Genomic DNA, 15227 nt, shown 5'->3' with positions numbered 1-15227 from the left:
GCACTTATTGTTGTCTGACTTCCTAATGGCTGCCAATCTTACTGGAGTGAGATGGTATCTTAGGGTAGTTTTGGTTTGCATTTCTCTGACTGCTAGTGATGGTGAGCATTTTTTCATGTACTTATTGATTGATTGTATGTCCTCCTCTGAGAAGTGTCTGTTCAGGTCCTTGGCCCATTTATTGATTGGGTTATTTGTTATCTTATTGTCTAATTTTTTGAGTTCTTTGTATATTCTGGTTATTAGGGCTCTATCTGAAGTGTGCGGAGTAAAGATTTGTTCCCAGGATGTAGGCTCCCTGTTTATCTCTCTTATTGTTTCTTTTGCTGAGAAAAAACTTTTTAGTTTGAGTAAGTCCCATTTGTTGATTCTAGTTGTTAACTCTTGCGCTATGGGTGTCCTATTGAGGAATTTGGAGCCTGATCCCACAGTATGTAGATCATAACCAACTTTTTCTTCTATCAGATGCCGTGTCTCTGATTTAATATCAAGCTCCTTGATCCATTTTGAGTTAACTTTTGTGGATGGTGAGAGATAGGGATTCAGATTCATTTTGATGCAAATGGATTTCCAGTTTTCCCAGCACCATTTGTTGAAGATGCTATCCTTCCTCCATTGCATGCTTTTAGCCCCTTTATCAAATATAAGATAGTTGTAGTTTTGTGGATTGGTTACTGTATCCTCTATTCTGTACCATTGGTCCACCCACCTGTTTTGGTACCAGTACCATGCTGTTTTTGTTACTATTGCTCTGTAGTATAGTTTGAAGTCTGGTATCGCTATACCGCCTGATTCACACTTCCTGCTTAGCATTGTTTTTGCTATTCTGGGTCTTTTATTATTCCATATGAATTTCATGATTCTCTTTTCTATTTCTGCAAGAAATGCTGTTGGGATTTTGATTGGCATTGCATTGAACTTATAGAGAACTTTTGGTAATATTGCCATTTTGATGATGTTAGTTCTGCCTATCCATGAGCAGGGTATATTTTTCCATCTTCTAAGGTCTTCTTCTATATCTTTCTTTAGGGTTCTGTAATTTTCATTGTATAAATCTTTCACCTCTTTTGTTAGGTTGATTCCCAAGTATTTTATTTTTTGGGGGGATATTGTGAATGGAGTAGTTGTCCTCATTTCCCTTTCAGAGGATTTGTCGGTGATATACAGGAATGCCTTTGATTTATGCGTGTTGATCTTATATCCTGCCACTTTGCTGAATTCATTTATTAGCTCTAATAGCTTCTTTGTAGACCCTTTTGGGTCTGCTAGGTATAGAATCATATCATCTGCAAACAGTGATAATTTAAGTTCTTCTTTTCCTATTTTTATGCCTTTAATTTCTTTCGTCTGTCTAATTGCTCTGGCCAGTGTTTCGAGGACTATGTTGAACAGAAGTGGTGAGAGAGGGCATCCCTGTCTTGTACCCGATCTTAGTGGGAATGCCTTCAATTTTTCTCCATTCAGAGTGATTCTGGCCTGTGGCTTATCATAAATGGCTTTTACAGTGTTGAGGTATGATCCAGTTATCCCTAATTTTTCTAGAGTTTTGAACATAAAGGGATGCTGTACTTTGTCGAATGCTTTTTCTGCATCTATGGAGATGATCATATGGTTCTTATTTTTAAGTCTATTGATGTGGTGAATAACATTTATTGATTTCCGTATATTGAACCAGCCTTGCCTCCCAGGGATGAATCCTACTTGATCATGGTGTATAATTTTTTTGATATGTATTTGAATCCGATTCGCCAGAATTTTGTTGAGGATTTTTGCGTCAAGGTTCATTAGAGATATTGGTCTGTAGTTTTCTTTCTTTGAAGTGTCTTTGTCTGGTTTCGGAATCAGGGTGATGTTGGCCTTGTAGAACGAATTTGGAAGTTCTCCCTCTTTTTCTATTTCCTGAAATAGCTTGAAAAGTATTGGTGTTAGTTCCTCTTTAAAGGTTTTGTAAAACTCTGCTGTATACCCATCCGGTCCTGGGCTTTTCTTAGTTGGTAATCTTTTGATGGTTTCTTCTATTTCCTCTATTGTTATTGGTCTGTTTAGGTTGTCTATGTCCTCCTGACTCAATCTGGGCAGATCATAAGACTTAAGGAATTTATCTATGCCTTCACTATCTTCTATTTTATTGGAGTATAAGGATTCAAAATAATTTCTGATTATCATCTGTATTTCTGAAGTGTCTGTTGTGATATTGCCTTTTTCATCCCGTATGCTAGTAATTTGGGTTCTCTCTCTTCTTCTCTTCGTTAGCATGGCTAAGGGTCTGTCAATTTTATTTATTTTTTCAAAAAACCAACTTTTAGTTTTGTCGATTTTTTCAATTGTTTCTTTTGTTTCAATTTCATTAATTTCAGCTCTGATTTTAATTATTTCTTGCCTTCTACTTCTTTTGCTGTTGTTTTGCTCTTCTTTTTCTAGGATTTGGAGATGAAGTATGAGATCATTTATTTGTTGGTTTTTTCTTTTTTTGAGGAATGAACTCCAAGCAATGAATTTTCCTCTTAGAACTGCTTTCAATGTGTCCCATAGATTCCGATATGTTGTGTCTGTGTTTTCATTTGACTCTAGGAAGTTTTTAATTTCCTCCTTAATGTCTTCTAGAACCCATTGATCACTCAGCAACCTATTGTTCATTCTCCAGGTGATGCTTGATTTTTCCTTCCTTCTTTTATCATTGATTTTCAGTTTCATTCCATTATGATCAGATAAGATGCATGGTATTATCTCTACCCCTTTATATTGTCTAAGAGTTGCCCTGTGACATAATATATGGTCTATTTTTGAGAAGGTTCCATGTGCTGCTGAGAAAAAAGTGTAATTACTTGATGTTGGGTGGTATAGTCTATATATGTCAATTAAGTCTAGGTTATTAATTATGTTATTGAGTTCTATAGTTTCCTTATTTAACTTTTGTTTGGAAGATCTGTCCAGTGGTGAGAGATCACCAACATTTTTATAATGTTTAATTTTCAGATCATTTCCACACCCCCTTGAATGCTTCCTATTATCATGTTCCTGACTTTAAATTTGTATTTCTAGCTCTGCTGTCGGGTGAAATCCGCTTCCATAGTATACTTGACTATTGGGCCCATTTTCTTGCATCTACCACAAGCATTTCTATAAACTGATCTCTGTAAACTCTTTTCTCTCTGTTTTCCCTCTCTCACCCAATGCTTTTCTGTGATGGCTCTCTGAACCCCCACCTTTGAATGAGCTCTCTCTGAACCAGACACTTTGAAACTGGTTTTGAATCACTCACCCAATGCTTTTCTGTGATGGCTCTCTGAACCCCCACCTTTGAATGAGCTCTCTCTGAACCAGACACTTTGAAACTGGTTTTGAATCACTCTTTTCTTTCAGCCCCCATATTGAAACAGTTTTCAAATCCTGTTAATTTTAATCAAACATCTCCCCAATCCACCCATTTAGCTACTCCACCACTAGTCTAATTAATTCTCTTTTCCTCAAAAGGGCTGCTGGTGGCACACAGAGGTGTTATGAGTTGAATTGCACCCCCCATAAAGATATATTGAAGTTCTAACCCCTATTACCTCTGAAGGTGACCTTATTTGGAAATAGGGCCACTGCAGATGTAAGTTAAGATGAGGTCATACCGCAGTAGTGTGGGTCCCCTATCCGACGTGGCTGGCATCCTATGCATGAAGATACAGGCATATAGACAAAGGGTGGCTATGTAAAAATGGAGACAAAGACTGCAGCTGGGCTGCTACAACCCAAGGAGTGGCTGGAGCTAAAGAAGCTGGAAGAGGCAAGACAGGATTCTATGCTGCAAGCTTTTGAGGGAGCACATCCTGCCAGTACCTTCATTTCAGTCCAATATGTAAAATGGTGTGGCATTTGCATAGAGCCTCCATAGGTCTTCCAGCTTGCTATAAGTCATGTCTAGAGGAGTTATGATTCCTAAGACAAAGTAGATGCTATGTAAATAGTTCTTTACTGTATTGTTTAGGGAATAATAAGGGGAAAAAAAGTGTGTACATGTTCGGTGCAATTTTTTTTTCTTTCCATATTTTCTATCTATGTTTGGTTGAATCTGCCAAGGCAGAACTTGTGGATGTGGAGGGCTGACTGTACATTTCTGGTTTTTGAAGCCACTCAGCCTGTGTTTACAGAAGCCCTAGAACCTAACACAAGGGTAAAGCTAGACCTTCCTTGTTTAGACTCCTATGACATTTCAGGAAGCCTAGTGCCTTTGCCACCCTTTATATTATTGTGATAGCAAAGACTACCTCCTGCCCATGTTTGTGGAAGATGCAGAGTTCTGCTTCTGGTTGAGCAGTACTGGTAAGTCATTATGTAGGTTTTCCTCCCCAATCTTTATGCATCCTGCAACTGGAGTGATGTTTCCAAAATACAAATGTGATATCCTTCCCTGGCCCACCAATCGTCTGAGGGCTGTCGATGGTGTCTGGATAAAGTCTAAACTCCTGAATATGTCATATACCGACCTGGCTTCCTCCCACGTCCTTCCCTACTGCGGCTCCAGAATCACACCGGGTTGCCATCTTGGACTTTCGCCACCCAATTCAACTTCTTTTTAGTCTGAGAATCTAGACTTCATTCCCCTGAAAACTGAAGATACAATGGGCTGCCCCTCACCAGCTCTGCTGCCCCTCACCTCCCTCTCCTTTGTCTCGTTCCTCCTCACCTCAGAGGGCTCAGAGGTAGAGGCTCCTCTGGCCCAGTTAGATATAGGAACCTCCCTTTGTTTTCTGATTTCACTTTGTACATTGTCAAAGGACTTCCCACGCTGGGTTGATCTCTGTATTTTGTTTATCTTTTCACTTGTGTGTCTTTCCCAATAGATTAAAAAATTCTGTGGGTCTGACAGTGCTAGAGTGCTATTTTTATTGATGGGAAGCTATCTGTACAGAGTATTCTGTTGCTATTGGAACAAATTATACAAACCTGTGACCTCAAGACAACATGGATTTATTGTTTTACAATTCTAGAGGTCAGAATTCTGAAATGTGCCTCATGGAGCTGAAATCGAGGTGTCGGCAGAAACAACGTGTTCTTTTGGAGGCACCAGGGACGAGGTTTCCTTACCCTTTCTAGTTTCTAGAGGCTGTCCTCAATTCCTTGGCTCACCTGCATCTTCAAAGCCTACAGACTCAGGCCAACTCTTTCTCATACTGCCCTTTTTCTGGCTCGCTCTCTCTTTCTCTCTGTCTTTTCTGCTACCCTCTTCCATCTTTTGAGGACCTTTGTGATTACATTGGGCTCACCCAAATAATCCAGAATAATCTCTTTACTTTAAGCTCAGTGGTATAGCAACTTAATTCCTTCTGCAACTTAATTCCCCACTGCCCTGTAATTGCACATAATCACAGGTTGCAGGGATTAAGGCAGGTGATGTTGGCAGGGGGTGTTATTCTGCCAATTGCACGATCATGGGGCATGAGGTATTTCATTCAATGGCGACCTGTTGAGTGAGTGAACTGTATCCAATTCCACCAGTGCCTACAAAGGCAGAGACACTTCCTTCTTTCAGGTTTCAGGCAAAGGTGCTCACAATATCCTAATATTTCTTGATCCTGGTGTTTTCTGCTGAATTCAGAAGGTGAAGATGAAGAGTCCTAATGGAAAGGCTTTGTTAGCAGTTGTGTTAACATGGGCAGATCACTTAACTGGGTTTGGGCTTTAGTTTAGCTTCTGCGAAAATCTAAGGGAACGTGAGGAGTTCTTCTCCAATAGAACCATGTGCAACCCACACCTGCTTCTTCGACAGCTTAAATTTCATGACTTTCTAAAATGCTGAATAATACATCTCAGAAGGCCTCAGAATCTTTGAGGACATCCATGCTCAAAAACCTGCTGATGAATGGACTATGGTGAATAATAAAAAAATAAAAAACCCAATAACATAGCTATTTATTGATAATTATAATTAAAAGATATTAATTTTTTAAAAATGCTACATCTGGCACATCTTTGGTTATGCCAGAGGAAGGAAATGTGGAAATTTTAGTGCCATCTATTGGTAATGATTTTTAAATAAGAATTATCATGCACAGTAGATGAGTAAAAAAAATCTTCATTATATACAAATTCCTTAAGGATCTCTGTTCATTATAGAAGAGAATTTAAGAATGCATTCTGTGTTTTTTTTTCCAAAGCAATTTTGTTTCTTTATGTTATATGATTACACTGATGGATCGTAGAAATCTTGATTCCAGGTCTCCATAAGGAAGGTGCATGCAAGGGGGGATCTATGTGTGTCATGTGAAATGCGGCTGAAGTTCAGAGAAATAGGTTTCATTTAATAGCTGAATACTGGATGACCTCCCCATTCTTCTCCCCCTCTGGCAGCTCACCCCGTGAGCTCTAGAGAAGCTGTCTGCATGCGCCGAGGAGTAACGGCTGGCCTCAATGTGATTTTGCAGTGATCTGTGTGCTCTATGGCTTCCTTCATAACCAACAAATCAATTCCCACTCTACGTATTACACACCCCAGTGGCAGAGGCCATTTATTATCCTTTTGATGGTCATACTCTTTGGTACATAACCAAGAAAGATTACAGAGAAAGGAATGAGCAGTGGAAATGTGGATGGAGAGATCTCACAGTGGCCCTGCCCCTCGTAATATGCCTTGCATGTTTACAAGAATAAAAAAAAAAAAGGATGCTCTTTCAAGACAGTTTTGAAACATGGAAGCAGAGTTGTTTTGAATGAAATATATTTCAAGAACAATATGTGGAAAGATGGCTGTGGATGTAATTTTACATAAGCCCACAATGAAATTTCAGGTGCAAATGCAAAAATGATCCCTTGTTGTTGTATTGGTTTTCTTTATAAGAATACACCTGATTCCCTTTGTTCAATTAAATTGTTAATATTGCAGTATGTAAATTTTAAATTCCTAATGATGGGTTCAAGATTTTTCCTACTTCTTTGAATTGGCATGATGTGGTTACCATTGTGCCATGAATAAAAACAAATATTGTAATGTGTTGACTAGCAATGAGATAATTGAACATTATGAAACAGGTATAAATTGTACCCTACCGAAATTTTGGTGTTATTTGTTCTAAATCAAAAGTCTGATAAACATATATGCATTTCAGCGGGGCATAGCAGTGCATGCCTGTATTCCCAGTGGCTCGGGAAGCTGAGGCAGGAGGATCGCAAGTTGAAAGCCAGCCTCAGCAATTTAGCAAGGCCCTAAAACAACTTCAAGAGAGGCTGTCTCTAAATAAAAAAATAAAAAGGGCTGGAGATGTGGCTCAGTGGTAAAGTACCCCTGGGTTCAATCCCTAATACCAAAAGGCCCCCAAACCAAAAAACAAACAAAAAAATATGCATTTCAGAGTGTGGGTGGAGAACAGTTTTATTAGTGAAACTAATGGTGAAAGCATGATTTTATAGTGGTTTCTGTGCATGAGCACTTCAACTGCTTAGTCATTTATGTCAAAGGATACAGAACAGTGGAATTTTCCAAAGGTCAAAGAAGCTACTGTCTTTTCTGTTTTACATCACTTGAGATTTTCCAGTTTTTTGCAAACAACACACTGCCGAGTCTGTATTTAATTTCCTCTTCCCTTTGAAGAGGCAAAACAGTGACAGAATAATTAACTGGAAGGGAGATCATGTTCAGGATATTTTGCTTTAGCTGTGTAGAAGGTTCTGGGTTTCATTTCACATGATGGCGAATGTAGCAAGGCATTCTGGGATCCTTCTCTCAGAGCCATGGTCCCCTGGCTCTGTCTCTGGGTGTAAAGCAAAGCCTCTTGGAGGTCTGCTTCCTGGGTAACTGTCCCTCATTGGTGTAACTGAAAAGCATGCTCAGTGTAACACTGGTTTTCAGAGAGGTGATGCTTCACATCTTCATGAACAGCAAAAAGCAAGTGTCAATGTCATGTCATGTCCCTCCTGTGCAGACCAAAAGGCTGTCATCACGCTGTCTGCTTGCTGATGTTGCTCTTGTTAGACTCCCATTTCCTCACTTACCTTCTCTTCCCGTGGAAGGATTGTCATCATATTTGATCATCATTAGGAATCGATGAGCTTTCTTGTGTCAAATCTTTTGAATATGTCTGCGAGTTATGTCTCTGTTCTGCAGCTAGCACGGCCCCTGACTTGGTCCCTACGTCACTGGACTACTGACTCCAGTCCTAGTTTCTCCTTTGGTGACATGTTTATTATTAGAGCACTTTTTGGTTGAGGAAATAACTGAGTCATCCTAGAAAAATCTTTCTAAAATAGTATTAGACACGCTCACACAGAAATTTAGAGCCTCGTTCTTATAAAGAACAATTCCAGATTTAATTAAATGCATGACATAGACTAATGATTTTCACTGCTTTAATTAAATAGTGATTATTTGCATGTACATGTTTATATCTCTTTTTTTAAAAAATAAAAAATAAAAGGAATCGCTTCATTTTTACCCAGGTTTCCTATATTTATTGGGTTTGATGGAAGCCCAGACTATTTCAGAGTCACATTGGAAAATACAGGAAGAAGAGACAGGGAGATTTGGCAGATGGGTTTCCACCTGTGGACCTTGTCATCAAGCTGACCCTGATAGGAAGGTGCTGTTCCTGCCTTCTTTGCCATATGAGGAAACAAGGCTTAGAGAATTACACCCAGACTGGCAGGTTCCAGAGTTTTTAGTCCCCATGCCACACTAACACTGTTACCTATAGACACTCTTGAGGGCACAATTCCTGACTGACAGTCATTTTCAGATGGCCTCTCCATCTTCCTTCTCAAAAAAAAAACAAAAAAAAAAAAACTATGATTTTGAAAACTTTGAACACAAGCTTGCTCTTTATCCTCAACCTGAAAGTTAGATCAGAATACTTTGTACTGATTCTTTTATACTTACTTAGTTTCAACAGAAAATGCCCATAGTGTATCAAGAAATAAAATGTTTCTTAAGTTTTGAATTCTTATTTAAGCATTTTGGGGAGTACATTAATAACTTACTTCAATTTTGAATGTGAAATATTGAATCTTTAATAAGTCACATAAAAATAAATTTTGTTATAATGAAGAATGACCACATTGGGTAGGTGAAATAAGTGGGGGGTATATTCTAGACTTTAAAAATTTACGAAAAATTAAAGAAGTCCAATGTTTATAATAATTTGTTTCCGTGTTTCATTTTAAAACATTTTAATTGCGGTAAGATAGATACACACAGCATAAAATTTACAATGTTAGTCATTTTTAAGGGTATAGATAGGTTTCTTCACATCGCTATGGAACTAATCTGGAGAACTTATTCATCTTGCTACACTGAAACTCCATACCCATTAAACAGCACATCCCTGTTTCCCGTCCTCTCAGACCCAGGCAACCCCATTCAACTTGCTGTTACTGTGATTTTTAACTACTATAGGTATCTCATTGAAGCAGAGCCATTGGTGTCTGTGCTTTTGTGGCTGGATGATCTCACTGGCCCAGCGTCTGCAAGGCTCCCTCTTGTAGTACATGGGTCAGAATGTCCTTCTTTTTTTTAAAGCTGAATAATACTCTATTGTGTGAATATCATGGTTTGTTTTTTCATTCATTAACCAATGGACGCTTGTTTTTCCACATCTTGGCTATTGTGAACCATGTAGCTATGAGCAGGGATGAACAAATATCATTTCTATACCTTCAGTTCTTTTAGATGTATTTTCACAAGTTGGATAGCTGGTTCACACATGGTAACTATATTTTTAATTTGGGTGGTATGTGCCATAATGTTTTCCATAGCAGTTGTGCCATTTTACATTTTCAGTAATGCACGAAGATTCCAGCTTTTCCACATCCTTACTAATGCTTATTATTTTGTTCATTTGTTTTTTTAAACAGCCATCTTAATGGGTGTGAAATCCTATCTCACTGCAGTTTTGATCTACACTTCCCTAATTCATGTTTCTTTAGTCATCTATTACAGCAAAAAGAAACATAATTTTTTTTTGAGTTCCAAGTATTTGAAAATAATTGTATTTAATTTTATTGCCACAGTGTCTTCCTTGTTACAGTTCGAATATTTCACTTTGGGTTTTTCTGTAAGCGCAGGATTGACCTGTTTCTTCTTGGTTTTTGTAGCTGTTCTTCAGTGGCTGCAGGTCGGGGATCTGGAGAATTCTTCCAGCATCTCCATTTTGCGCTGGTGTTGGTGTTTTCAGAACTTCAATTAGCTCAGTGGCAGAGCCAGGGCTTCTGGTACATCATCCTGCTGATGGCTTCTCTCTGGTTCCTGAGGCTCTACCTGCATTACCTTGGCCAGTGGCTTTTCCTATGGGCCATTTCAACTCCAGTTACAAAGTGAGTGCTTTCCCCTGAACGTCAAAGGAATGTATTTTCATCTTGATAGGACAAATGAGAGCACAAAGTACTTCTCCCATCCATTTACCAGAAGACCTAAAATGCAGGTATGATTTGAAAAGGCAAAACTGTCTGTATTGGAGAGCAAGAACTTTTATTACAGTTATAGTTTCATCTTATGGTTGGTTGTGTGCATACAAATACGTAACAGGTACATCAATATTTATTTAAAATTTAGCAGATTCAAATATGTTCTAATCTCGGAGCAGGACCCAAAGAGGAATTGAACAACAATCTTTTATTCTATTTTGATTTTATCAGAGTGACTTAGGCTGAAGGTATTTTAGAAGTAGCATAAGTCTGATTTATTATCTATGTTCCGAGCAGCAAAGATTGCCTCTTCTACGAAAATGATTGAATCCAAACAATTACCAAACCCTAGCTCAGGCAGCTTTCTGGGCCATTATACTATAGAAAAAGATGACGCTTTAAAGGTTATCTCTCCATAAACATGATTCCGTAGACATTGCAGATAGACAAACAGATAGATAACAGTACAAGTAAAATTCATTTTTCTCAAATGTAGATGGTGCAGATAAAAATAAAGATGTGTGTATATTTTCAATTAAGAAGTCTGAAAAGAACTTTAAGACTTTATGAAGAGGAATATCTGTGTACATTTGTGTGCACATCAAGTTTTTGATAGCTTTACAGAATTAAATCACAAATATGTATGGTATAGATTATGCAAATTTCTACATACTGAATAACTGAATATTTAAGCAGGAATTTTTACATGGGTCGTCCTCCTTCTCTGCCTTATTTTTTTTCTTCCTCATCAAGTTCTCTGAAGCCAAAAAGACAAATCTTATATGCTGGGGCTAGTTGCTTTTCAGTGTTTGCTGTTTTATTCTTCATTGGAAAGGAAGGCCTATTTTTATTACAGTTATAGTTTGTTAATAAAATGAGACTGCAAAAAACAACTTGACAGACCATTTTAACCAATTTCTTAAGCAACCCAGGACCTAACATATTATGTTGGCGGTGGTGGCGCATGCAACCTGAGAGGCAACCTGGCAACCTGAGAGGCTGAGGCAAGAGGATCGCAAGTTCAAGACCAGTCTCAGCAACTTAGCAAGACCTTGTCTCAGAATAAAATAAATAAAAGTGAAAAAGGCTGGGGATGTATCTCAGTGGTAAAGAACCACTTGGTAACCACTCCCTACCATCAAAAAACAAAAGGATATTTTAAGATGTATTTCTGGCTATCCTCTTGGTCCATGAGCTTGAATTATATAATAGCCCTTTGTCACATCTTAGTTGTGAGACACAGCAATAACAACACAATGACCTTTTTTTTTTTTTTACGCTCTCTGTGTGTCAGTTCTGTGCTAAGCAATGGACACATGTGATTTGAAATTCATAGCAGTGTGAGAACAAAGCATAAAACTCCCTTTGAAGCAAAAGTCAAAGAATGGATATAAAGAAAAAACTCTTTAGCAGAGTGCTGATGAGTAGGACACACCAACAGAAATAACCATGAAACAGTATTACTCAGCCTGAGACTCGGGAGAGAAAACTGCAGGAAAGAAGTCTCAGCTTGCACAGAGACGTGGTGCCAAAGTCTGGGTGGAGACTGGTTGAATTACTGCACTCTGCTTGGACTTAGCTTCTTGGTCCTCAGCTGGTATCAACTTGACTTTGTTTTTGTTTTTTTGTTTTTTTTTTGGTACCAGGGATTGAACTCAGGGGCACTTTACCACTGAGCCACATCCCCAGCCCTATTTTGTTTTTTATTTAGACGCAGGCTCACTGAGTTGCTTAACACCTTGCTTTTACTGAGGCTGGCTTTGAACTGGTGATCCTCTTGTCTCCATCTCCCCAGCAGCTGGGATTACAGGTGTGTGCCACCATGCCCAGCTGAACTTGACTTCTTAGTACAAAATTTTGGTTGTGAGTGATGGTGGTATTATTGTTGTTGTATTTGAGACTCTATCTAGACGAACCATAAGCCTACACTAAAACTGAAGAATATTTGATTGAACTTCATTTCTGTTCTATTATGGTTCATTAGAAAGTCCACGTATATTTTGTATTTCAAATAGCCTACTAATCAGTACTGTACACTACAAGGAAGCTCTTAGCTTCTAGACTGCTCTGCTCGGTGGCTTAAATTGACATACTTTCTATGGTTAAATCATTTCTGTATTATTTAACAATAAGCATGAACCAGGTAGAATTCACCTGTTCCTTGAAGGTGAAGTGTTTGGGTGGTACTCTAGGGTCAGGAAAAAATAAAGACTTCTTACAATTTGGGGATGCTCTTAAGTATATGTAGAGTGTCTAGTCAACGGGCATTTTCCTTCCTGTTTGTGTGCATGTGATTGCTTTGTTTTCCTGCAGATTCCACTTTTACCCCTACACAGTTGAGCTTTGCTACCCAAGTTCTTTGCTTCGCATGGAAGAGGAGCTGCCTGTGGTTGTAGTGGGGCCCTTGATGCTGAACGCAATCATATTCCTCTTGGTTCTGATCAGATGGGGCTGTCAGCTGCTGTTTGCCTCCTGCCCTGACGCCTTGTCAAAGTTGATCATCGCCATGGGACTATGGACAGTTCTGGACCCACTGGCAGTGTTTATAGTGGATACTTTCCTGGGGGTAAGTCAAATAAAATAATCAGGAGATGAGTTCTTGACATAGAATTTAGCTTTAGTACATAAATCAGTTGACATGGTTTCGATAATGATGAATGTTCAATATTCATCTTAAATTGAAGTTATTATGTCTTTTCTCATCAAAATAAAATGGGTGTCTAACATAGTCAATTTTAGTTTAATTTAACTCTCTTAAATAAACACTTTTAAAATAAGTAGGCAATCATATAGAAGTTTTCACCCAAACTTCAAAATTATTATAAAGAAGTTGTATTATTACAAAGAAGTTATATTTTATAACTTGGATAGTTTTAACATATTAAAGTTTTTTTTTTTTTTTTTTTTTTTTTTTTTTTGGTACTGGGGATTGAACTCAGGGGCACTCAACCACTGAACCACGTCCCCAGCCTTATTTTGTATTTTATTAGAGACAGGGTCTCACTGAGTTGTTTAGCACCTCACTTTTTGCTGAGGTTGCCTTTGAATTCACAATCCTCCTGTCTCAGCTTCTCAAGCCTCTGGGATTATAGAGGTGTGCCACTGCAACCGGCTACTACTAAAGATTTTTTCAGGCAAAATTTCCAAAAAAGTTTACAAAAGTCTACAATATTCCTTTAACTGGATAGATTATTTATCTGACTTATGACATAATAGTCTTGTGTAATAACTATCCCAGAGAACTTTGAGAGTTTTTAAAGCATTTCTAAGTCATGCATTTTTAAAAATTTTCCAAGTAATGCATTTTTAAAACTCACCCTATAGAGCTTTATTTTGACCTTTGTGGTGGTTGCAAAGTGAAAAAAGTGCAATTTTATCCTAAAACAAAATTCTAGGATTTGATGATTATGAATATATGCTAAAGTACATGATGATCTATGTGCTTTATACTTTTTAAGCATCTTCATATAATTTACTTGATTATATATTTGTGAAAAAACTGAATTTTGTAGCACAAGTATTAGTCTTATTTGGGGAGGAACCGGCCACATAGAATTCCTTTAATTATCTAAAGCCATATGGGCAGCTCAGGCAGTAATCAGAATAAAACCAAGACACCTGAATTCTGAGGTTGGTGCTTATTTCATTATGGTAAAATTTCTTTTTCAAACCTTGAGTCAATGTATAGCTTTGTAAACTCAAATGTATGCTATATCCAATGATAATTACTCCATTTCATCAAAATATTTTATTTATTAATGAAGACCAGGACTGTAATTTGATGCAAAGTTGATATGGGTATTAGTGTCAATTTATTGCCATATCTAAACCTCTAGTTGCTTTGGATTTGCAAGTCCTGTGATTTCCTGGTAAGTGCTACTGTGTTATAGCAAACTTCCTTCTGCATGTAAGAATTTATTGCAGGTTTTAGTGAAAGAAAATTTCTGGGCCTCACCTCAGGGTTTCCGTTTCTGTAGTTCTGCAGTAAGGCCCAAGTTTATATTCTGAAAAATTCCCCAGTGATATTGTTGGCCTAGGGACCACAGTTTGAGAACTACTAATGTCATAGTTGCATTGGAAAGTTCCAACAAGCAGACTGGGAGGATCCAGAAATACCAGAATAGCTTGCAAGATACAAACTCAGCATAGACAAAACTCAGGGGACCTATGGCCTCCCCTGCTATTAATCATAACCCCCAACCTGTAATTTAGCAAATTTAAGTTTCGTTTAAGTTATCCAAATTTTTATATTAGATTATCAGCAAAATTGAAGATATTGGCAAAAAAGTGGAATAGTTCAAGCCAAAACCTACTTTAACTTGAAGTCAACAAATTTTTAAGTGATTTTAATAGGCAAAGAAAGGAAATCCAAATTTTTTTACTAAATTTTTTGTACAATGGACCTTGTCATAAAATATAGCCGTAAGCAAGGGAGAGCAAATGGATACTTTAAGTTAATCAATATGATTGAATATACTTTTATGAATTATCTTAAATTATATAACATGAGCACATAAAAGAAGTTTCACAATTGGTATAGATGTATGTCATCTATATTTACTATACCAAGCAGATTGTAGAGGTGGGGTGTTTTGATGGACTCTATCAATTGTCTCTGAAATTAATTCTATGGTTTCTAATGTGCCTTTAGAACTAATGATCAAGGTGCTATGCAAACCACGTTCATGGAGACACATTCTATCCTAGGTTCTTTAACAGGCAGCTCAGATCAGCAGAATTTGTTCCCATTTTGTATCCTTTTCGGGCTATGGTATGCTAGGACAATGCTTCTCAAACTTCAGCGGGCTTGCAGGCCCACTGGGGAGCTAATTAAAATGCTCACTCTGAAT

The 15227-nt window shown here is 37.8% G+C and overlaps 1 protein-coding gene across 1 annotated transcript in view; it reads left to right on the top strand.

Annotated features, from left to right (window-relative positions):
* The window catches only part of LOC113179858 (uncharacterized), a 306468-nt gene that overhangs the window by 196704 nt on the left and 94537 nt on the right, over positions 1–15227 (top strand). The window contains exons 13-14 of the mRNA XM_077801549.1: positions 10069–10287; positions 12691–12943. Of these exons, the coding sequence (XP_077657675.1) occupies positions 10069–10287; positions 12691–12943 (472 nt within the window). The remainder of the gene's footprint in view (positions 1–10068; positions 10288–12690; positions 12944–15227) is intronic.

The sequence above is a fragment of the Urocitellus parryii genome, chromosome 8, assembly GCF_045843805.1.
Source record: "Urocitellus parryii isolate mUroPar1 chromosome 8, mUroPar1.hap1, whole genome shotgun sequence".
Lineage (NCBI taxonomy): Eukaryota > Metazoa > Chordata > Mammalia > Rodentia > Sciuridae > Urocitellus > Urocitellus parryii.
Note: the sequence above shows the minus strand (reverse complement) of the source record. Positions and strands in the feature narration are given on the sequence as shown.